Here is a 24,420-nt window from a genome sequence, read left to right as displayed (position 1 = left end):
GTGGCAAAATGGCTAGAGCCAGCCCTGAGCAGAGGAATGTGTTTATAATATTAAAGGACCTTTTCAGATATTTCCAAATAAATGTGGCAATCACTGTTAACACTGAGCGACTGTACTTAAGAAACCAATAGAGCGTATTTTGTGTAGATGCTGTGGCGTAACTTGTATTATATTTTGTTCGGAACTCTGTCTCAACACATGGATATAAAAGAAATATTTATATTAAACATTAATGAAAAATAAATTAAAAATAGTATGTTTTCAATTTAATAATAAAAACAACAAGCTGCATTAAATGAAAAAGAAAAAACTGGATTAAAGATGCATTTTTATTCTTTTATGGACATATTGTACAATTCGCTTTTCATATACAGAAATGCTGCTTTTTCAATTTCAACAATTATAGTGCAATTCAAAATGTTATATTATGAGTAAATGCTTCTACATATTCAAACTTAACTGAAATGATGAAGTACTGGATTGACATCACATTTTTAACAAAATATTAATTTTCAAGGATCTGTCAAGCTGTTAAAGAAACAAATGAAAAGCAAAAGATTAAAACATTTTATAGACTTGTTATAATAATGTCTTATCAACAGGAGTACTAGAACAGACAATGGCTCATATATTTTACTGTTTCTGGAAAACTGAACATTGGAATACTCCACAACCAGAGAATAATTACTCCAAGACAAAATAATGCACCATGTGATGTTACAGATTAAAGATAAAAATTAGATTTAAAGTGACACCTTAACATAAGGGAATTTCTGCTGCAGCAGTATCTGTTATAGTACAATTGGCGTTCTTACTTGTTCTGTTACACCAGCTACCCCTCTTGATGGTTAATCCTAGCATCAATATTTCATTCTCCATCATGCACATGTAGGTCATTCTTGATCACTGTGAAGTGGTGTACGTTCTGGAGGCAGCATAGGTTGTAACTTCTGCCAGCGCCTTGGAGGCCACAGGATATGGGTAGCACGAGCATGTAAAAGCCCAAGAGAAACCTGCACCAACAACAGACATGAATAAAATGTAACAAGATTATATTTTGAAAAAATATATAGTGAATGATTTTATAAGAGAAATAAGGGCATACAAAGTAAGGAATTTAGAACTGTATTGACTTGTGCTACAGACATAATGGAAGAGAAAAGTAAATGCTATTTGCAAAATACCTAAAAAGATTTATTTTAAGTTCTAATAATTTTGCAGACCCTGGAGTTTAACAGAGTTTTCCCACATTATGTTTAACAGTCATTCACTCAGTCATTTTTATTTTATATCTGCAAACAAGAAGAGAAGCCATTATTATTGTTCTAGTTAGAAAATACCAAAAACACTACATTTGGACACCAAATATGGGAATGTTGGTGGACTATGTGCTAATTTAAGGGATAAAATGAAAAATGTTGGCACCTAACAACTTAACCCATGTTTGATAATTAGACATGCTCTGTAGCCTTTAAGCTCTGAGTCTTGACAGTTACTCACAAATTTTAGTTCTCTTATAATGCAAAAGCAGTTTTCCCAGATAAGATTTATATTTAATCAGAATACACTTTGGGTACCTCCTAGCCTCTTTACTATTAACCCAATACAACTACAGACACGTATCTTCAATTCTATCCTCACTTCTCACCACAAAAAGAATTCTTTGATTAAATAAGTTCCACATTTTATGCAAATACGCACCAAACAGATCCCTTTGAATATCTTTAGCTAATTTTCCTGATTTAATGTCATAGGATTAGATGTATATGCATCAATCTCTCTCTTCTACATAATCAAATCACTGAAGTTGAAGTGGCCGATATCTAAGTCCATATTTTGTAGCTTGATTAAGCAGGTGCTGAATTACTTGAATATAATTTGGTTAGCTAACAATCCACAGTATCTAACAGAATCAAAGGTAGATCACTGAAATGACTGTGTAATATCTTATTTCACTTGCTGATTGCCTTGGAACACTGCAGTTTTCCTTTTACATTAAGGGGGAGGCCAACTAAGTCCAAGCTTCTGGGTGAGCATTGTTTGGAAGCTGTTTTTTGATAGATTTGCTCCATTTTGATTTCAGTATTGCTGTTGTTTTGGATAGCTGGTTGGGTGTTTTGAGCATACAGAATAGTCTCTATTTTAATCATCCCACTAACTGGAGTTTAGATGTCATGGGAGCACACTATCATCCCAGGGATTTGCACTCTTAGTTAATTGCATTATATTATGCCTATTACAGCGCTGGCTACAAATAATAAAATGGATGCAATCACCAGTGCAGCATATAAGAAGCAAAAATGTACTACTGATGTGGAGGACTAAGTTCTCTTCTCTCATCTATCCTGTATTCTTTCAGTGCATGGTCACCTGTTGATTTCAGTTGGATTTCTGCATCTACAGTGAGAACATAAATAATGGAGTCAAAATATATTTGAATCTGACTGTGAACACTCTGCTTCTGGCTGCGTGTCCCCTAGTGTTCAGTCAAGGGGGAACCCTGCCTTAGTTTCTCCTCAGCCAGGTACAGACAAGTCCAAACACAGCTTCTGTGTATTAAAGAGCACCCCGTTCTGAGGGGCTCATTTATTGACAACTGAAATTTATATAAATATAAGCAAGGACTTACTCTGGTACTTTCCGCAGCATTCATCATCCTAGCATCAGTACAACTCTCTTTGGAGAGCAAACTTCTGGTTTCTTCCTTCAGAACTGCTCTTCCTTTCCCCTGGAAAGTCTCCAGCTCCTTCTCTCAGGATATTCCTACTCCCTTCACTGGGGGAACAGTCTCTCTCTCTGGATCCTTCCCAGTTTCTCCCTTTAAGTTATTCCTGTTCTCTCCTGGGGTTGCATTCCCCTTGTAAGCCCTTTCTCCTCAAAGCACCTTCCTCCTGAACACACTCACTGACCGAGCTCAGGCAGCCTGTTTTCTAGGGTGCAGATGCTCCTCTACTAATTGAACATTAAACACCTATCTAGGGCAACCAATTACCCCAGATGGTTTTTAGAGGGCTGCCATGGGTAAGCTAGGCCCTGACTCTCCTTAAAGGGCCAATTGCCCCATGACACTGACAGAATGTCATGCCTGAAAATTACTTCTACTGACCATCTTCCAACTTGTTTCAAGAAACAAAACCTCTTCCTAATAAAGCTGATTTACAGAGGAACATGACTAGTGGTATCCTGTGTTAAATAGGCATTTCTGGAAAAGCGCTGGATTGGAAGACTAAATTCAGCTCCTACTCCCCACTCTGCTGCTCCTGCTTCCACCCCCTCACTCAATATCTCATGCCTCCATTTTACTTCTACTGTGCATGCTCCCCCTGACTTCCTTTGCCATCTTCTGCTGTTTACTCCCTCAATCCCTGGGTCTTTAATGGCATAGACTAGGTTGAGATCCTGATTTCTGCACCAGACCATGAGGTGAGAAAGAACAGCACCAGGGAACACAGCTTAACTGAGACACTCCAATGAGGAACCAAGAGGAAACCATCCCTTTTTGACCTCTGACTCTTAGGACCCTATTATAATTATACTAAAGATTCCAATAGACTGTAAGGGGAATCTTGGATTGTCCACTTTCTGTCAGAGGGTAGCAAACCACAAGCACAAAATCTAAAGCATAACACGAATTCCTCAGCATGAGTTTAGCACATTGTTCCCTTATTGAGCTGTATTTGAAGAAGAAAAGTCTAATGAGAATGTTCTTCTTCATGAGAAACACTAATTAAAAAGACTAAACTTCTTACAGGCTTAAAAGTGATAAAACCAGATCAGTCAGAGTTAGTCTTTGTTTTGTCTTTTAGTCTTGTTAATATGTATTTAAACTGTGCGAAGCCTGCAGAATGCCATTGGCGGAGAGGAACTCTAAACTCTTTAAAAACAAAACTGGAAAGAAATAATACTAATGCCACAGGTTATATATCAACACCTAGAAAACAACATTGTAAAAGATATGCCAGCCTATGAGTCTGACATGTCTCTCTTGCTTTAACCCCTCAGTTTGAGTTAAAATCTATCTATATGCTACAGGCATTCCAAGTGATTCAAAACAATGATAAACAAAGCACAAAGAGTAAAATTCACCCAAGCTTGGAACAAATAAAACAATAAGATCAATAAAAGTTGTTGTTTCTAATTAGAGTTTCTTTCCCCTGACGTAGTATATTCTCATTAAACACTTTTTTCTTCAAATAAGTTTAATAAAGGAGTAATGTGCAGGTCCAACTCTATGGAATTCTTGCTATATTTTAGATGTCCTGCTTGCAGTTTGTTACCTTGTGATAGACAGTGGACAATTTTGGATTTTTTTTGTTCTTTTAGATTTGTCTAACTATTTGGGGGGTATATTCAGGCTAAACGTTGTTGGCTGAATCCTGGACCCCACAAACATCACTGCAAAAGTGGCCTTAAAACAGCCCTAAAAGGGCAAAGAAAAATTCCCCCAATATGGAGAAATCCTGGGCTGGTGTAAAGTTGGCATATCTGGGCCCCTTTCTGCAATGGCATCTTGGGGGCATTTGGGCCACAGAGGAGGTGTTTCAGGGTGGGGCCAGAGTGTTGTTATGCATTTTGCTGGCCTCCAGCCAGCAGGAAGGTTCATAAGAAGCTATTCTAGCCATCACAAGTTAATTTTATCCAGTGTTGTTGTAGTTGTGTTGGTCCCATTAGAGAGACAAGGTGCGTGAGGTAGTATCTTTTATTGGTCCTTTTATTTAACATACTCAAAACCATCTTCACCGAGCAAGGACACTCCACTAGAGAAGCAGATCGCATCATAGAACAGGCCACCCAAATGCCCTGAACCTGACTCAATACAGAAATAAAATCCCCTCCAACTGCATACCCCTAGCTGACCCCTATCTCCCCACACTGCAACCCATATGGGATATCATCAAACAACTACAACCCCTATATGTATGCCACATGAAGTGGACACTGGCATGCAAAGGGATAAAAACACAAAAAATTTCAGCCCCAAAGGTGAATGCTTTGGAAAGTTATGGAGCAACTGAAAACAGGATCTTAGAATGGAAACATTTTAGCAACTAGCTAGTGTTCCAGGTATAATACTAACCAAAATGTATTGTGCAGGATAGCTATGTGTCAAATTAGATTGTTTGTCTTTAAGAAAGGCTATTACACTGGGTTTTGATATTAGATTGTAGGGGTAAAACTGTCTCAGAGTATTTTCTCAGTAAATTAGCCTCATAAAAAATCCATAGTTTAATAGAAAGTAAACTGCTATTACATTTCATTTTTTGTACACTGCTGAACTTTGAATCAACCTCGCCCAAGTACAGCAGCAGGAGAAAAGCTCAATACAAATAAAATCCTGTGGATTAAAGCAGTATCCCAGAAAAACTACTTCTTCCAGCTGAAGTACCTGTGGTAATGAACAAGAGTAGAAGAAGCAAATGTTGATCTTCTTTCATGCATGTAAGAAATACACTAAGGTGAGAACTAAGGAATTATTTTATTTAAAAAGCACACGGCATCTCAGATTGCTCAACTTAAATGATCCTGCTGGCTGTTACTACTGCAAGAAGCTACTTTGTTTATCAAAATAAAAATGCAGTAAGCTTGTTTCAAATATAAGAAGAAAGGCAACATACTGACAACTTCATTCATTCTCCCCAGCCTTACCCCACTCCTACAAGTCAAACCTAATGGAGCCATCAACTGATGAAGAAAAGAATGCAGGACACTAATTTTGTTACAGGTTGAACCTCTCTAGTCCAGCATTCTCAGGTCCAGCAACATCCGTGGTCCGGCATGATTTTATGGTTTTTTGCTTTCTCTACTTATTTCCTTGTGCCAATACAGTAAAATTGTGGAACAACATTAAGACTTTGTTATGAAGAGAGCTGGTAAGCCTTGGCTAGGTGGCGTTGCAAGCGTTGTTCCGTTTATTCATCTCGGCGACATAAAAGTAAAAAGAGGCCCACTCGCTACATACTGACCTCCCGTGGTTCATCAATTCTCTGGTTTGGCACCGGTCAGGTCCCGAGGGTGCTGGACTAGAGAGGTTCAACCTGTACTAAGTGATTTGTTAGTATTATAGCTGCAGCACTAGCTCCAACACAGATAAAGCATAACATAAGTGTTTCCATTCAAAGGCCCTGCTGTAGACTCAAACAAGGATTCATCTGGAGTTCCCAGTATTCTAATGGGATCATCTTAATTTCAAACAGATAGCTCACTGGTTTGAGCATTGGCCTGCTAAATCCACAGTTGTGAGTTCAGTTCTTCAGGGGGTCACTTACAGATCTGGGCAAAACAGTACTTGGTCCTGCTAGTGAAGGCAGGGGACAGGACTTGATGACCTTTCGGGGTCCCTTCCAGTTCTAAGAGATAGGTGTATATCTTCATAAACAAAACACACATACAGGAATAGTGTAGTCATAATAATTATTATATGAATTTCAGACAGGTATTCTGTTACAAAATATAAAGAGTATACATTCCGAGAACCAGTTTTAACATTCTGAATATGCATAGAGATGGATAGATACACCCAAAATGCTGTATATGTACTGTATGAGTGTGTGTGTGCATGCATGCATCATCTATATCTATATCCATATAAGAGAGCTCAAAATCTAAATGCTAAGACCAATTCTCAGAATGAATAAAATTCACAGTATGGCACAGACTAGCTATTTGAAATTTGTAGAACGATTGCACCTATCCCATTCCAATGTGTCTTTGCAAATTAAGATGTTCATATCAGAATAGGTGGGCACTCACTGAATTCTTAATAAGGTTCATATTCTTGACTGAATCAAAATAGAATAGTGAATTAAGTAACAAAATAAGTGAGCTGTGTACTCTTAGTCAATCAGAGCTGAATGGCTAGATTAGGCCTGAGTTATAAAAGGGGCAAAACAAAGAATTTTTTAGTTACCAAATTATAAATTTCACACATAGATGAAGCTATTACAGAGGAGAGAGAGAGAGAGCTTGGTTAACCTATCATCCCTTACATTCATAACAGTACCAAAGTACTGTGGAGTTAAGGAAATTATGCAATATGCAGGATTTTTCCCCACTTTCATAAGGAAAGCAGCTAAGAATGCCACTGACTGATTTAGATACATTAACAAAAAGGCCTGGTAAATATATTCCTTTGGCTGAATGCACTGAATTCTTGGAATTGTCAAGGATATGTTATTGAGAGGACAGCAATAACTAGTCATGTTCTTTTTCAATTTCTTCCTCTGTCTTTTCAAAAGTCCTTTTTTTAAACTGAGGTTAATTTACAATATTTTAGTGTTAGTATTTCATCTCCAATAAGTACAACTTTATTAGAAATTACTTGTAAGATTCTTCATTGCTTATGATTAACAGAACTACTATTCTAGATAGGCCTACAGAAAGATTTATAAACCATTCTACTATTTATTTTAAAGATTTTTAGCCCAAAGAGTTGTAAAAATTAAGACAGAATTTGCTTTAGTGCACAGCACGATATGCTTGCTTGCTGCATATACCAAAAAAATTATCATTTAATAGTTTAGAGCTGTTTAATATTTCACTGACTGATGCATCAAAACTAAGCCTAAATAGGGCTGTCACTGTGTCATGTTACTCAACAGAAAAACTGAACTTAGTAGTCTTCAGGAAACAGCACAGATTAAAAAGCACTAGTATATATGCATTTCAATAATGTAAAGAACTGGTAATTTAAGTGGTGGCAAATTGTCATTACAACACATTTATCATCTTCAAATAGAATGTAGCAGATATATCCCAAGTCTGTATATATTAATTATTCAGAAATACATACAAATTTTGAAACTTCTGTGTGAACTCTAGTCAAGCATACTTTGCACCAGTACCTTCTGAGAATGTCAGTATAAGTGACATTTTTCACCCGATTACATTGCTTCATCTCCATTTGTAATGCTGGGTGCTCCCCAGGGAATATAGATAGAGTTGTTCCCATGCTGCTTAGAGTCCATAAACTGTCATTCTGTCTGGCCCATATTCAAGAGTATACAATGTGGGAGCGACTCCTTACATCCTCTGCTTCCACTATGAACTCACACAAGTGTCAGGCAGAGTTTGGCTCTTAGAAAACCAGTCTTTAGTGTGAGTGTTGCTAGCATTGCTGAGCTCAATAAATTGGTTAAAATACAAATCAGGTTTTCACTGAGTTTTTAAACTGTAGAGGGGGGAGTTATATTTCAGGGTCAGTTTTCACTATTGAGAAAAGAGTTATTTTCCTGTCCAGGAACTCTCTGACAGAAAACTGAGATCTGGATCTTATACACCCAGGCTCAGACCTTATGCCCTATTAATAATATTCTGCCCCCCCCCCCCACACACACACACTATGTTCTATATTAGTTAGTATGCATATTTTCCAGTTCCTGAGTGGCTAACAGGAGATGTCCTACAGCACTATTCCAGGAAGTTATTTTTAATATTGATGCCTATATTCTTTTTTATTTCAATTCAGAAGAGAAAAGATTAAAGGGTGTCCATACTAGTCTCTAGGTGATCTCGTCAATATTTAAACACACTAATCTTATGTTTTACAAGTCCAACACTTTCACCCACATCCAACAATGAGCAAGCAAAACAAAAACAAACAAACAATCTATCCACCACTCATCACATTCAGAATTCCTTAACTGCTCAAAAGCTGAGGAGAATAAAAACGCTTTGCTACATGCCCTCAAGGTCAAGAGGTACTGGCTAGTTCATATCAAAGGGGGGAAGCACCAAAGAAAACAGATTCTCACAAAGAATGCCTCTCACTTGTTTAACTCAGGGTGGTATTGCTCAAGTGCCTTTGGTGATCAACATCCCTAACACAGGAAGACAGACAATCTTTTAGTTAGGCAGTTCTCAAGCCATTTATGGCTTTACTGGGCAAACTTTACATCTTAAACTCATCCAAAAGCAACCGGCAGACAGTGCAGATCATAGAGCACCCTTGTTACAATGGTCCCACCAAGATACAAGCTGTAGAATTGCGTACTAGCTTTGCTTAGTGCATGAATTCAAAATCTAGCCCCCATATGGAGTGTACTTATTTATTTTTATTTTTAAAACAAGTTGGGACTTATCAAAAGCTCCATTTAAATTGATCCATTTAAAATCACATACAAAATTAAACAATAAAATAAAGCATCCCAGTAAGCATCATCACTTAATCTTCACCCATGATTAAAAAAACAAATTAGCAGCCCATTCCCTCTGTTCCCACTATCTGCCACCAAAGCCCAGGAAAGTAGATGGTCCTTACAACATGCCCTGAATGGTAACAAATTATGACTATTTAGGACCAAGGAGAGGAGTGGATTTCGATGTTAAGGAACCCTTAGTGGACAGCATCCTATGTGTAGCTTCCTCTGTTTTATACCCCAAAGTTCCAACTTGAATGTTTCCACTGATGATAACTGTGGTAGTATCCGGCATTGAAAGAGAGAAAGTCTCTAAGCAGATAGGTCCCACACCATTTAGCTTGTTTCACTACCTTACATTCTGCCTGGAAGTTAACTGACAACCCCTGTAAATCATACTGTTCAGCAGTCTAACCCTGCGGTGACAAAGGCACAGATGATACTAGCTAGGTTCACATCTGAAGTAACTTACAACCTCTCAGATATATTTAAACAGAATAATCTGTTCAGAGAATTACTATTCCCTGATCATGCCCTCTGATCCTGACTGGGATTTCTAGGCCCTAGTGCAATATAATAGTGTTACCAACTATACACATGACATCATGACCAATGACATCATAATTTGTTTCCTCTGGTATGAGTAGCCAGTTCATGAAGTATCAGAGGAGTGGCAATGTTAGTCTGGATCTGTAAAAGCCGCAAAAAGTCCTGTGGCACCTTAAAGACTAACAGACATATTGGAGCATGAGTTTTCGTGGGTGAATACCCACTTCGTTGGATGAAGTGGGTATTCACCCATGAAAGCTCATGCTCCAATATGTCTGTTAGTCTTTAAGGTGCCACAGGACTCTTTGCTGCTAGTTCAAGAAGACGTGTGTTAATAAAAACTAGGTGTGATAATAGACATTTTATCCTTGTTAAAACAAGTTGGAAAAGCATGTTTAGGATACTACAGCTTTTGCCTGGTAAGAAAGGAGATTTTTAAAAGGTAGGTGAATTGTTTTAAAATTTTCAAAAGAACACATTTGTAGGTTTCAGCAAACAGATCTGTAATCGCTCATAGTTCTCCCAGTTTTTTCGTACTATGTAAGTTCTTGTTTTTAGACTGACGTGTATCATGCTCTTTGGATATTTTTATCAGAATCATTTTGATTTTCTCGTACTTGTCAGGAAAAAAAAACACTCAGTAGACCATTCCATTTAATTAAATCTTTCAAAAAGCCCTACTGTGAGGCTTGTTTACATTTTCTTATATAATGACATACAAAAGCAGTCTGGCTTACAGAAAACATGCTGTTGAAAAGCAATAGGGAGCAGATATTCGATGGGTAGCTAGGATATCAAAGTGTCATTAGATAGCTGCATGATATGTTATTAAAATTGTAAAAGACTTTCTGATATAGGTCTCTGTGTGAAGATGCCCACAGCTCATTGAAAATGGTACATTCTATCAAAACCATTTGCAATCTATACATACTCTCACTGAGCGGCAAGATTTATAGGGAGAAACAGATAAATATCCATAATAGATATTTGATTCCCCCCCATCCCATAGCTAAAATAGACAGCCCAAAAGAGTGTTTAAATACCTTGAAGGATGATTAGGTGCAGGGTAGGGCGCAGAAGAAATTAACTTTCTTGTGTCCTTTCCAGCTGTCATTCAGCAAGAAAGACCCTCCTTTCACACAGGGATCTAGTGGGAGGCAGGGGTGAAAGTAACTTAAAGAACTTTCCGGTATGCCGGAGTCCTGACTGAGGCATGGCTTCAACCAGAAAATGCAGAGCCTTTAAAGATTTAAAGGCCCAGGGGCTCTTGCTGTGGCTGGGAGCCCCAGGGCCTTTAAATCACCCTGGAACTACCAGCTGCAGAGGCAGCTAGGAGCCCCGGGGCTCACGGGCAAATTAAGGGGCCCGGGGCTCTGGCCACTGTGGGCTCTGGCAAGGACTTAAAGGACTCGGGGCTCTCCGCAGCAGCCAAAGCCCTGGGCCCTTTAAATCACCACCAGAGGGAGCCCTGCCGCTGCTACCCGAGTGGCAGCAGGGCTCCAGAGGCAATTAAAGGGTCCAGAGCTCCCTGCAGGTGATTTAAAGGGCCCAGCAGTGATTTAAAGAGCCCAGGGCTCCCCACAGCCGGAGAAGCCAGTCCAGTCTGGCACGGCGTACTGGCCCTTGCTGGTATGCTGTACCGGACCATACCAGCTTACTTTCACTTCTGGTGGGAGGTAGCAAAGGGACTGGTGAAGAGGCAATCTCCTCTCTCAGAATTTGAGCCCCACTGTATGAATGTAGAGTGTAGGCAGATTGAGGTGCTAAGGCAGCTTTCTATGCTTGTTGAGCATGGGAGTCACATTTGGTATATCAATAATTCAAGTATGTTCTTGACTAGAAATATAGGGGGCCAAATTCATCCCTGGCTCAACTCCAGACAGAGCCAGTTTTCATGGACTACATTATCTGGAGAACTAGTATCACCTGATGGTGCCCTAACATTTCACATATCCACATATTCTATCAGTGAAGGCTGAGAAGAAAGGATATTGCATTCCCTTGATATTTTACTATGTAGTGTTTAAGGGCATAGACTATCATATTTATTCATTTCATATCCAGATAAAATCTTAAACTTTATATAACCATCTTTTCTATTTCATCAGTCAATGGCAGTAATAAAATATTTCCTATTATAAATGAGAAATATATGTATAGTGTCAGAGTTAAAGTCTTAGACCCCTTTGCAGGCCCTCTCGAGTGCATGCCTGAGACGACATGCTCAGCTTCCTTCCCCGCTCAAGGGTGGTACACTATGGTCCAGCCACTCTTGGACTGGATCTGTTAGTTACAGACCCCTGTTTCTGACTCATGTAAAAATGATAGGTCCTGCTGTGTTTGATACCTGCAAGGTAATTTGTCTCAGGAGCCTGTGGCCATTGGCTGATTAAAGTGACTCAAAACAGTTTTATCAAAACAAACCTCTTGTTTATTCACCCAAAGGTAAATAATAGACAGTGAAGATGGATAAAACAACAAAATCCTATATGCCTGTGTCTTACCTAAACCTTATCCACTGCTTGAAAGTTTTTGGTATATCCCACTGAGCCCAGACATCTTACATCTGGGCCAGGAGAAAAACTGTGCTATTGTATTCTGGCAGTGAGTCTCTCTCAGTCTCACCTCCAACAGTTGATGCTCTCTTCTGAAATAGGTGGGAGGGTTTAATGGTTTAGTATCCCTTTGATATTAAGCTCTGACCTTGGGAAAATAAATGTGTTAACCTGGCTAGAGCTGGGTAGGTAAGCATTTCCTGATTAACAGTCCCCCAGTGTTCTTTAAAAGACCCTCGGTATTCATTCTGGAGGTATCTTATCTCTGTCTATTTCATTTCCTGCTTGTTCTCCCTAACTACCTTCTTTGCTTTAATACTGTGGAGTCAGAAGGAATAACACCAGGCAGGTAAACTGAGAGACATGCTCTACATAAAATACGTAACATGGATATCTCCCTCCTTCTCCATACATTATAATTGCATTTAATTTACCACCTTGTGCTAAAACACTATTTTTTTCTCACTGAGGTATTAAGTTCTGCTTTTAATCCACACACAGAGAGCTGTCCACCATTTTGCAATGGAAGATTAATGAATTCAGTTATTTGCATAATTAATAAATATTTTATTGTAATCACACTTGTGCAGTTAAGCCCCACTTCAGCAAAGCCTTCACCATGTGCTTAACTTGAAGCACATGAGTAATCTCATCTCTATTCAGCAAAGCACTTCAACACATTCTTACAGTTAAGCAAGATAAAATAAATCAGTTTTACATTCTGTTTCTGAGCTAACTGGATCTTAATTTGTTAACCTCTTAAATTACTGAATTTCTCAGTATTTACACATATTGGAGAAATTGTGCTCTTAAGTTACTTACATGGGGAAAGGATTAGCACATCTGAAAGTTGAAAGACCCAAATATCAGTACTTGGTGACACAGTTATGCTGTAAATCATTACATAGAGCTCTTCCACTTCTTATCAAAATATCAACTAAATGCAACTGAATTTTAAATGTTTGATTTATTAAGTTACACAAATCTATTCAATATACACTTGCCTCTGGCAGCTGTAAAACTCAGGAGTTATTTTGTATCTTAATACTTTGGGGCTTGAAATCACATTTTAGATCAACAACATGCTGCTTATCCATCACTGTTTCTGCAATGCCTGGAGTTCTAATTTCATTTGAGAAATTAGCGGGGGAAACAGAAATAATAAGATGCATAGATCACATGATTAGACAAATCTTCATTATTCTACTCTAGAAAAAAAAAATCTAGGGCTCCTGTACATTCACTGTGAAGTTTTATTATGTTTCAGGGATCTTGAGAGTCTTACAAATAAAGTAGATGATCCACATATCAAAATCAAGCTGTTTCTGAGACCATCAATAATAGAACGCAGATGTACTAGTTAGCTCTTAAGAGTCACAGTATCATATCAGCTATTCTTATGGTAAGGGGGGGGAGACTGCAGCTGAAACTGCTACTTTACTAATGGAGGTGTGCAGAACTATTTCCAGGGGGCTCCTGTTCCTCAGCTACTAAACATCTTTGCTTAGGAATTTTGGTCCTTGGTAAAAACTATACTGTCTTCTTTTCACAGTGATGTTTTGTGCTTTTTCTGTTGGGTTATTGTAGGAAGATCCCTGAAAAGGCAAACTAGTCACCAAAGCTTCTGTATAGCAAATAGCAGTAAGTGCCCTGTGCCCTGGGCCCCAGTATAACAGCATTCTCCTTCTGTATTTTCAGTCTCCAATCTGTAAGAAGTCACACTCAGACAGAGGTGAATGAGAAGTAGCCTTCTCTTCAGAAGTCTCACACCAGATGATGTTATACACCATTAATACACTTGAAGAAAGAAGAAGAACTGGAGGCATACACACCCTATGTTTCCAGACTTGAGGACATAGTTTTAACCTTTGAGGAGGAACTACATACTGTGAGTCAAAATCATGCCATTTTAAATAAAGAATTTGAAAAGGTTAAGCATGTATCTTTTGATAGAAGAAAATGTGTTTCTTATAAGAACTGAAGGAAAACCAGGTCAAGGGCAAGAATCTGAGGGGAGCTGGAATTAAGTAAGACGTAGATAGAATCATAATTTTAGATGTGAGTTCAGAGTTGCTTGAACTTTTATTTTATTTTAACTTTGATGACTTTCTGAAGATTGAGAAAATCTGTTGTCCCTGTTGCAGCTCCCAGTACAGAATGGAAATCTGGCAGATGCCAACTGCATTTGGACACACCTCTGACTAGTCCTAGGATTTCAGGTAGGGGGATCAAGCTCTGAAGAGGACAGAACAGCACAAGGGGATCAAACTGAGCAATAATTACCCCTAAATTCTCCAATAACAATCTCTAAAAGTCCACTGCAACAACTGCCAAATTCTGCACCGACATTAATTTATTCCACCACTATCGAATAGTTTCATTCCCATCCCTTCCGATCCCCACACAACTACTGCTCAATGACATATAGTTTGTCAAGAATCAGTTTTGACAGTGATTATTTCTGAGCATGTTTTTTTGTTGCTATACTTCCCAGTCACCATAACTCCACTCCCTGAGCCACTGATTCTATGATGACATCCTAGCAGCCCAGCTTAGAACCTCCTTCCCACAAGTGTGCCAGGAAAGACGGCTACAGGTAGCTGTTGACCAGGACAAGTAGGCAAATTAATGACAGATGCATGGGATTGGTTTAAATGGCAGCCAGCAACTTCATTAATTATACCTTGGGGAGGGGCACCACACTGTCCTCAGCCTGCTCTCACATACCAGGCTTTTAATTTGTTCCACTGAGAGTTACAGGGCTTTAACCACAAACTAAACAATAACTCAGGGTAGAACCTCCTTACAGATTCAGCTCTGTTGTTAAAACTTTTCCCTTTCTGCCTCTCAAATAAGGGGTGGGGTGGAGTGATAGGGGAACCTCAGTCTGCAAAGACTTCAGGCTACTCTCCTTCTGTGAGTACAAAGTCTAACTGTACCATCTCAAGTCTCATTTACCTCTGGGAGCTGGCCCTTTTAGCGTTTGCCCACACAGCACATGGGCCTCAAGTTGCAACAAGTCAGTAATTTTAACTGCATTATATGAACCTTGAATTGTATCATTTCTACCCAACGGTCCCTCCAACGGGCTGCAAGGAAGGTAAAAAAAACCCACCAGATCACATACCAATTTAGTCTCAGGTGAAAAATTCCTTCCCTTTCCTCCCTAAAAACAGGAGATTGTTCAGAAATGTAGCATCATAAGCAGTAGAGCTCCTAATCTGCTTCTAAGGGGAGGTGGGGCAGAGAGCAGAGAGAAAGAGGCTTTTTGAAAAGCCATGGCTAGCTTAAATAGGCCAGCGGGCACCCAGCAGCCAATCAGCTGGCTCCACGCACACCTCTGTGCTCAGCCAGTGGCTAAGTGGAAAATGGAAGGAAGGAGGAATCAGGGGGCCTTTATTATAACAACAAGTATCCAGAGCAGAAAATTACACATTTTAGGCACAAGGAATTTAGTTAACATATGTTGATCATTCTCACAATAAAACCAAAACCTTAACTCATTTTTTAAAAAGCTGACATCATAAAACATATTCAATTTCTGTTAAAAAAATCAGTTTATCCTAGTTAGCTCTTTATGATAAAATACACATAAATAAGAAGCTCGGTGCAGCCTAAACTACAGAATTACAATCAATACCTTCATCATCAGAAACTACTTACTAATGAAAAACCTAAAGTAACTTGTTGAAATACACGAACCTATTAGACAGAAGCAGAGCCCTTCTCTAAAAAGCCAAGGTTTTCCTCAAAACTAGGATAAAGGTAAAAAAACAAACAACTGGTTACAGGCTTTATCCCCAATACATGGTATGTTGTGCAGTCATTTACATTAGTGCAATGTGCGTGTAAAATGCTACCACTCTGATTTTGTGTAAGGATCTAGCCAAGGTACAGAGCACCAGAGAATCAGACTCTATGTCTGAAATCTACAGTACATCAAGCCTTGCCTTAGTTGTTCTACTGAATTTATGGCTGCTACACAATAAAAGTTCATTCAGTATGATGAATATCATTTATGATTTGTTACTTAGAGCCAAGGCAAAATTAACGCCCATATTTAGCAGCAACTCTTTAGGACGCTAAACAATATCAGAACAAGAAAGCACTCAAAACTTTCTGTAAATAATCTAAAATGATATCTTATAAATAATTTATGACTGGATCCTAAAGCCATGTCAGAAATAGTTTTCAGACAACAACATGTCCAACGACATGTCACATTATTTTATACTTGATATGTTGCTCAAGTTAGTAACCAAAAAGTGACTTGTATTACTTATTCACTTACAAAAAATATTTTGTTAAGACAGAGTTAAGGTTGCTGCCATCACAAACGCTCCCTTTAGCCTTCCAGAATATGAGACACAGACACAATAAACTCAAATGTTAGTCAACCAGGAAACACTCATTTTAGGTCCCATAGCATATCCCTTGTTGGGTGTTAAAATATAAGAAAACCAGGAAGTGTATAGTTAAGGTAGCACTTGCCCTACAAAATGTTCATACACCCTTAATTCTGCTCCTCACTAGGATGCCAGCATCTGGAGACACAGTACAATGATACTTAGTGAACTGGGTGTCACTGCATCAATCAGCACGTTGCAAGATTCTCATGACATTGGGACATTAAAGGATTTTAAGAGCTTGGATTCTGAAAACCCCCTCAGCCTTCAAAGTTTGGGGAAATTTTGGTTTGACCCCATCTCTAAAATATTTTCATTCAGAAATATAATGCACTTTATTCTTCATAACCGAGTTGCATAGAATGAAAAAAACTATAATATATTAATGCTAATACTAAGCATTAGAGTTACTTCTGTAAAAATGTATTTGAATTTTTGTTTAGTTTACAGACAATATACTTCATGCTTGTTAATAGTCTGTGAATATATTGAAATAAGAATAAATAAATCAAATACTAAAATAAAAACAATGTTCTGATTGTTTAAACATACTAGCAGGAAATAAAGTAAAATTTAAAAATGGAATTAAACACACACATCGAATTAGGGTTTTTTCTCTTTTGTTGATTGTGATTATAATCCATAATGGTGACAGTTGTCTGCAGTTTAAAAAAATGGCAGCATCTCCTGTGACTGCTGGTCTAAACTCTAACCCTCTCCTGATGAAAAAAACAAAACTATTTACAGCCAAAGTATACTCCTGTGTTCCTTTAGAATAATGGTATAACTGTACAGATGAAATGTCACCTCGAACTATGAATTTATAGCATTGAATCCCTAGTCTGATCAAAGCAAATGGAAAGACTCCAATTGATGTCAATGGGAGTTGGGTCAGGCCCTTATATTAAGTATTCAAGGCTACACATCCATTGAGGAGGGAGAAGAGGAATGTTTGGCAACAGGGCTATTATTATTGCTATCCAGGGCTTATGCATTCTTTTGGCATTTTTTCTGATTCAGTTCTATATGGTTCAAATTTGTCTGAACTTAGGGTGTGCAGTGTTAATATGCCTTCTTTAGAGCAGCTGACTAAATCAACTGGTCATGTCCATGAATTACCTTATCTGACACAAAAATCTGAGTGTTACTCACCTTTTCAAAGGCTAATACATTATGTACAGTAAGGTTTCTGATTGTCCAAACATATAATTCCAGCCATTTAGGGCAGTGGGGAAAAAAGTAGAACCAGTGGATGGAAAAATGAAAACTCTGGTCTGGAATTTAAGAATGTTTTGATTCCTAACATATAAACTGGGAAATGAAGTGATCATTGGATCAAGCCATTATGATTATTTGGATAAAGCCAGAATACTTGGATCTGGATTAGGTTTAGGCTAGAGCTCAGGCTTCAAATCTGAGACCAAATGAAGCCTAGTATTTGAGTTCTGATATTAGTACCATTCCTGAATAGTAGAAATCCTGAGTTCTGCTCTTCTAATGAGATTTCTAGTAAATTGGGAACTTAAACCTAAATTGACAAATTTAATTTTTTCCATAACAGAAGATATGAAATAGAGAAAAGACATCAGGCAGCATGAAAAAATGGACAAGTTGGCCTCACTTCCCAAAGGACTTGATCCCAAACCTACTGAAGTCAATGGCAACACTCCACTGGATTTCATTGCTGCAGGATCTGTGCACAGTCTCTAAAGATATGTCTAAACTGAAAAGAAAACATGCAGCACAATGTCTCAGAGCTTAGGTCAATTGACTTGGGTTGCGGCGCTAAAAATAGTAGTGTAGGTGTTCCCACTTGAGCTGGAGCCCAGGCTTTCAAACCTCATGGCGTGTATGTGTCTGTCTGTTTGTCTCTCAGAGCCTGAGTTCGAACCCAGGTGGGAACATCTCCATTACTATTTTTAGTCCTGCAGTCTGCGCCTCATGAGCCTGAGTCAATTGATTTGGGCTCTGAGACTCAGTGCTGGAGGATTTTCGTTGCAGCGTAGATGTAAGCAGGGGAATGGTCCTGCTATTGTGGGGAACTTTCCTGGCTTCTGCACTACCCCGGTAAAGTGGGCTAGCGAAAGGATCTGAGTCCTTGCTCCCACTTCCTTTACCAGAGGCCTCCCTACCCTTGAGGACTCCCCTTCCACTCTCCTGTCTGGCAGAGTCCTCGTAACCCCAACAAGGCTGGGCCCAGGATTCCTGGGGGGCTTGACCCCCGACCCTGCTGTGGTCACCTGGCACAGAGGCAAGGGTGTCCCCACGCTGGGGTACTCTCTCTGCACTGGGCACCTCCCTGGCCCACTGATCATTTCATACAATTTAAAGCAAATACAAGTTGTTTAGTTAACAATTATTTAAAAAAAAAAAAAGGAAAAATGGGAAAAGTTAAAGGAAAACACATCACCCTGCTCTGTGGCAGGGAACATTACAAACAGTGTCTCTAGACATCAGGGCACTTCACAGTCTGTTCCTTGTAGGCCCCAGGCCTCCTTCGCAGGCCCTGGCTGTGCTGCAGGGATGTTGCCAGGTTGGACACTTGCAATGGTGGTGGGATCCTTCTTTCCAGCATCAGCCCCCTGTCGAGTTAAGATCCCCCTCCCAGTCTGTCCTGCAAGGACCTTTGGCTGGGGGTGTCTTTCTGTGCTGGGCCCTTTGCCCACGGTCCCCCCTTGGCTGGCCCCAGTTGCTCACCACACCTGGCTCTGTGGCTGCAGCTCTGCTCCCAGCACAGGATCTGCTCTCCCTGGACTGTGCCTCTGGTTCTGTGATTCTGCTCCCAACTCTGACCTGCTTCCTGGGCTGTTTTTCTGGCACCGGCACAGCTCTGCTCCCCAGCTCAGCTTGGGCCCCTGCTTTCTCCTTAGTTCGGCCCCATTCTGTCTGACCCAGGTAATTCCAGCTCACATGGAGGACGACAGGACCTCCCTGGTGTTCTGACTCCCTGATTAGTCTGCCTGCCCTGTCAATCAGACACAGAGGCTGAGGCTAACCTAGAGCATTGGCCTCTCCTCCTTCTTTTAGTGCTGGGAGCTAGCCAACCTTACACAGACATACACTAATACTACAGCCTCATTAATAATTGTTTTTTCTCAGCCTCATTAATAATTGTTTTTTCCTCAGAAAAAGTATAACAGAAGTCTTCCTTTTTTTTGTGTGCAAAGTTAAAAACAAATGACTTCCCTGCACCTTTAAGCAGGGGGGCTGAGAGTGTATTTGGCTGGCTGACCAAATGAAGGGAACAGTGCTTTATGGCTGGGTGGGGAGATGAAAACTGTGGCAGAAGGGTCAGTGTGGTCACTGACTCATCCCCTAGGAATACAGGGTTTAAAAGGGGTGGCTCTGCATCCGAAGCCTCCCTTTTACACGGAGGAGGCTGAAGCAGCACCCACCCTCCCCCCTCCCCTTTAGGTGGTGAAATACCAGGTTTGGTCAAGACCTGCTGTGGGCATTACACTGGATGCCCCTTTTTTAGGGATCTGGGAAGCAATTTTTCCCTTATCACCAGATAGGCTTGGGTGCAGTCATGGGCTTTTTATCTCCCCCTCAGCGGGTTCAGGAATAGCTCTGTTCATGCCTGGCATGAAGAGTAGTAGGCCATATGTCGCAACTCATTATTTATGTGTAGGGTAGGGGTCCAGTGCAGGTACTCCATGAGAAAGTGACACAGTGACCGGGTAAATGGCTTGGAATGATCATTGAAAGAATGAATGGGGGGCAGTTGGGGACTCCTACGATTGGTGCATCAGGGAGCCATCCCCCCTCACTTTCCTATAGCCCACCTTAACCCTTCTACAAGGGGGGGGGGTGGAGTGGATGGTAAGGTCCTGGTAGTGGATTTGCTGGAGGAACCTGGATGGAAAAAGAGGGGGAGCTGGTAAAAGCCCTCCAGGGAATTACAGAATAAACATGGGGTTACCTGCACTGAACACTTTTATCTGCCAGGTAGTACCAAACATCTAATAAAAAAAATTGCAGCCTGATTAAACCCATGTCAAATGTCTCCTGTCCTTCTTTCGGTATAGCCAGACAATAACACCTGCAGATGGATCATCAAGGCAAGGTTGGGGCGTGGGGAGGGGTTGAAATCTGAGTGCCTTTGACTAGAGAAAACAGGTTCTTAAATACAATTCATTAAATACCATTATACCAGATGACAGTTCTGGGAGTGAGGAAGTATGAGAATAGTAAAGCCAAAGTGCCTTGGGATAGTAACGTAAAATGACTCAGAACCTGTCTAAATAACACATTTGTTCTATCGAATTGTGTGGCTTTAAAATCTTTGCTCAAGAAACAACACAGCTCAGTGGCAGAGCTACCCTCCTCACAGCCAACACAAACACATTGCTGTACGCTGATCAGAATTGTCTGTCTATGTTCTTTGCCATGGCAACATACTAAAATTAAAAATAAAGTCGGCTGGTATAAGGCTTGAATCAAAGACATTCATTGCTACTGGTGTCGAGACAACTCCATTTAAAGAACAAAGGAATTACTGCCCATAATTAAATTCTAAAATATCTCTTAAAATTATTGGTTTAATCTTAATGTCTAGTGTTTCTTTTATTTACATGTCATTGCCTGTGTAACAGATATTCCATTTTTTGTCTAAGGTCCCAATCCTGAACTCTCACTCATGAATAATACTTGTAAAATTGCCAGTTGGCCAAGTTTTACCTAAGTTCTTCAAGACTGGGGCCTAAAAATGACACCAAACAGTCCACAGACACTGAAAGGCAAACACATCAGATTCCCCTGGCTGTACTGCTGGGGCTGGGAGATAGAGAGGCAATTGCAGGGCAACACCACAGATTGGTGTGCCCAGGGTGCTCCAATTCAACGAGAGTGCAAAGGCCCAGCCTTAGGGGCAGGGGAGGATTCTGTCCATTCAGCTCCCACATGAAAAGTCTAGATAAATGGTATTAAAATAGCAAATATGAAATTCCATCAAGAACTGCTCCAAGGGAAGAAATGATTGATGCAGAATGAGCGTGAGATGGTTAATATAAATAGTCTGCTGTTTCATTATCAGATACTTGACAGAGTTACTGTCAAAGGTCTGGAAGCCTGATTCCAATGTGACTATCTCTCCATCACAACACTGAACTGCAGAATAGTTTTGCTTTGGGTTAATGAAAATGTAACCTTTTTTAATGGTTTACGGTTATTATTTTTATAACATTTTATATAGTTATGTTAATCCTAATATGGTTTGAATTTTAGTTCTCTCTCACTCTATTTGTATAATTTAACTAGAGAGTGTTTTCTGTACAGTTACACTAAGAAAAGGTTGAAGAGGTGGCTATGTATAAAATTTTATGTTGCAACTCTGTATTTATTGTTAGTGTACGAATATTTTATTCTGACCTAACAGGTCCCCACTATAATCTTTATGTAAATTCTACAGATCTATAAAAATCAACACAAACTGTTTACACTAGTAAACTACACTCCTCAGAAGTAGAGTGCAGGGAGAAAGAAAGGAAGATGAACCATCCAATCAGGATTTAGCCTGGTTCTATGACCTGGTGGTTTGATGAAAGGCCCAAAAACTAACTGACTTTGAAAAATCAGTCAATCAGAAAGTCACATGAGCCTAAGTTAAACAAGGGATAGCATGACTTTGCTAGAGAGAAAGAGATGAGCTGGATGAATAAAGGAGGCTCTTTTTCACCTAACTGGGACAAGAGACAAAGCTGAAAGTCAAAGGCCAGCTTTTGCAGTCAGTATTACACCTCTACCCCAATATAATGCGACCTGATATAACGCGGGTTCACATACGATGCGGTAAAGCTCTGACACGCTGCTCTGAGCAGCGTGTTAAGGGTGCCAGGCCAGGCTGGGACTGAGGGGTTTGATAAGAGGCAGAGGGTCTTGGGGGCAGTCAGGGGCTCCCCTCCCAGCAGGACCAGTGCAACCCATTTGGTGACCAAGGCAGTTAGCATTTGGGGGGCGGCATTTCAGGTCCGTCAGCAACCGGATATTCGTCTGCCTCGGTCATCGTCGGCATTTAGGCGGAGGGAGTCGGGGCAGAGGGGCATGAGGAGGGCCGCCTGCACAAAGTAAACAGGGGGGTGGCATGCAGGGGAACCGCTCCCCGCCCCAGCTCACCTCTGCTCCACCTCCTCCCCTGAGCACGTCGCCCCTCTCTGCTTCTCTCCCTCCCAGGCTTGCGGTGTCAAACAGCTGATTGGCACTGCAAGCCTGGGAAACAGGAGAAGTGGAGTGGAGACAGCATGCTCAAGGAGGCGGGGGAGCAGAGGTGAGCTGGGGCAGGGAGCTGCCGCCCGGCTCCTCGGGCAGGAGGGAGCTGCCACATGGGGGGGGTGCCACAGAGTGGAGGGGGGGAACTGCTTTGGGGGGGCACCTCAGGGTGGAGGGATGGGGAACTGCTGCAGGGGGGCGTGTTAGGGTGCGGAGGGTGGAGAGCTGCCACAGGGTCTGGGGGGCAGGAATTGTGGGAGGGCACTTTTGGGGGCCCCGCAGCCCCAGAGTGGCTCAGGGGATTAGCGGGGGGGTGGGAGCAGCCCGCTCTGCTTCCCTCACCCCGGCCCCAGCCATGTCGCTCGGGGGAGGGAGCTTGGGGGAAGAAATCCCCCCACACTCACCAGCAGTGGCAGAAGCCGAGCAGCCCAGCCCCAGCCCACTTCACTCCACTAGCTTCCAGCCGCAGCGTTCCGCTTCCTGCTGCAGGCGAGTACAGGAGGGCGTTCTTTCCCCAACCTCCTCGCATTCACCTGCGGTGGGAAGCGGAGCGCCACATCTGGGAGGTGGCAGAGTGGAGCGGGCTGAGGCCACGTTGCTCCACTTCCCGCCACCGGTGAGCGCGGAGGTCATCCTTTCCCCAACCTCCCCGCACTCATCGGCGGCGGGAAGTGGAGCAGCCCAGCCCCAGCCAGCTCCACTCCACCAACTCCCAGCCGTGGCGCTCCACTTCCCGCCACAGGTGAGTGCAGGACCTTTCCCCAGCTGCCCCCCCAGCAACATGGCTGGGGTTGGGGAAAGGAAAGCGGAGCAGGCTGGGGCTGCGTCACTCCGCTTCCCGCCGCAGGTGAGTGCGGGGGGGAAGCTGAGCATCGCAGCTGGGAGCTGGCAGAGTGGAGTGGACTGGGGCCGGGCTGCTCTGCTTTCCCCCGCTGCCGGTGAGTGCCTTTCGGGGGGGTGGATAGGGGTTGGAGCAGTCAGGGGACGGGGGGTTGGGTAGGGGGTGTGGTCCTGGGGTGATTAGGGACAGGGGTCTCTGGAGGGAGCAGTCAGGGAACATGGAATGGGTGTGGGGGGCAGAGCAAGTTTGATATAAAGCGGTCTCATCTATAACGTGGTGAGATTTTTTGTGTCCCGAGGACTGTGTTGTATCGGGGTAGAGGTATATTCCATAATAGTAACTTCAAGGTGTGCTCACCTACCTTACATTTTGTTGTATCGTCTCCATTATCTCTCAGATAAACAGGTCTTTATTAATATCTAGTGAATTTGGACTCTAGTGGCTTAAGTTGGGATTAATCATTGTTGGATATGCCACAAAAGAAAGAAATGCCTCCATTTCAACATTAAGATAGTTGAGCAGAGGTGATAGTATGGGCCTTGCGTCAATAGGCACAGATATGTTTATAGCACTAAATAAAAAATAAAAGGATACTAATGTGGTATTCTCTAAGTATCTTGTTATTTGCATTTCAGCGATATAAAATTCCAGCTGGGTGATGCTAAAGGAGCAACAGATGCCAAGAAAGTCAAGATTCTAGAAACACCAATACTCTATTATAGAGAACC

The 24,420-nt window shown here is 41.2% G+C and overlaps 1 protein-coding gene across 4 annotated transcripts in view; it reads right to left on the bottom strand.

Annotated features, from left to right (window-relative positions):
- Nucleotides 1-328: 328 nt before the first annotated feature.
- Nucleotides 329-24,420, bottom strand: part of IMMP2L (inner mitochondrial membrane peptidase subunit 2) — an 855,648-nt gene continuing 831,556 nt past the window's right edge. For all 4 annotated transcript variants that reach the window (XM_075065651.1, XM_032782923.2, XM_032782922.2 and 1 more), the window contains exon 6: nt 329-1,013. In XM_075065651.1, the coding sequence (XP_074921752.1) occupies nt 894-1,013 (120 nt within the window). In that variant the 3' untranslated portion in view covers nt 329-893. The remainder of the gene's footprint in view (nt 1,014-24,420) is intronic.

Source organism: Chelonoidis abingdonii, chromosome 1, assembly GCF_003597395.2.
Source record: "Chelonoidis abingdonii isolate Lonesome George chromosome 1, CheloAbing_2.0, whole genome shotgun sequence".
Lineage (NCBI taxonomy): Eukaryota > Metazoa > Chordata > Testudines > Testudinidae > Chelonoidis > Chelonoidis abingdonii.
This window is presented reverse-complemented; position numbering and strand designations above follow the sequence as displayed.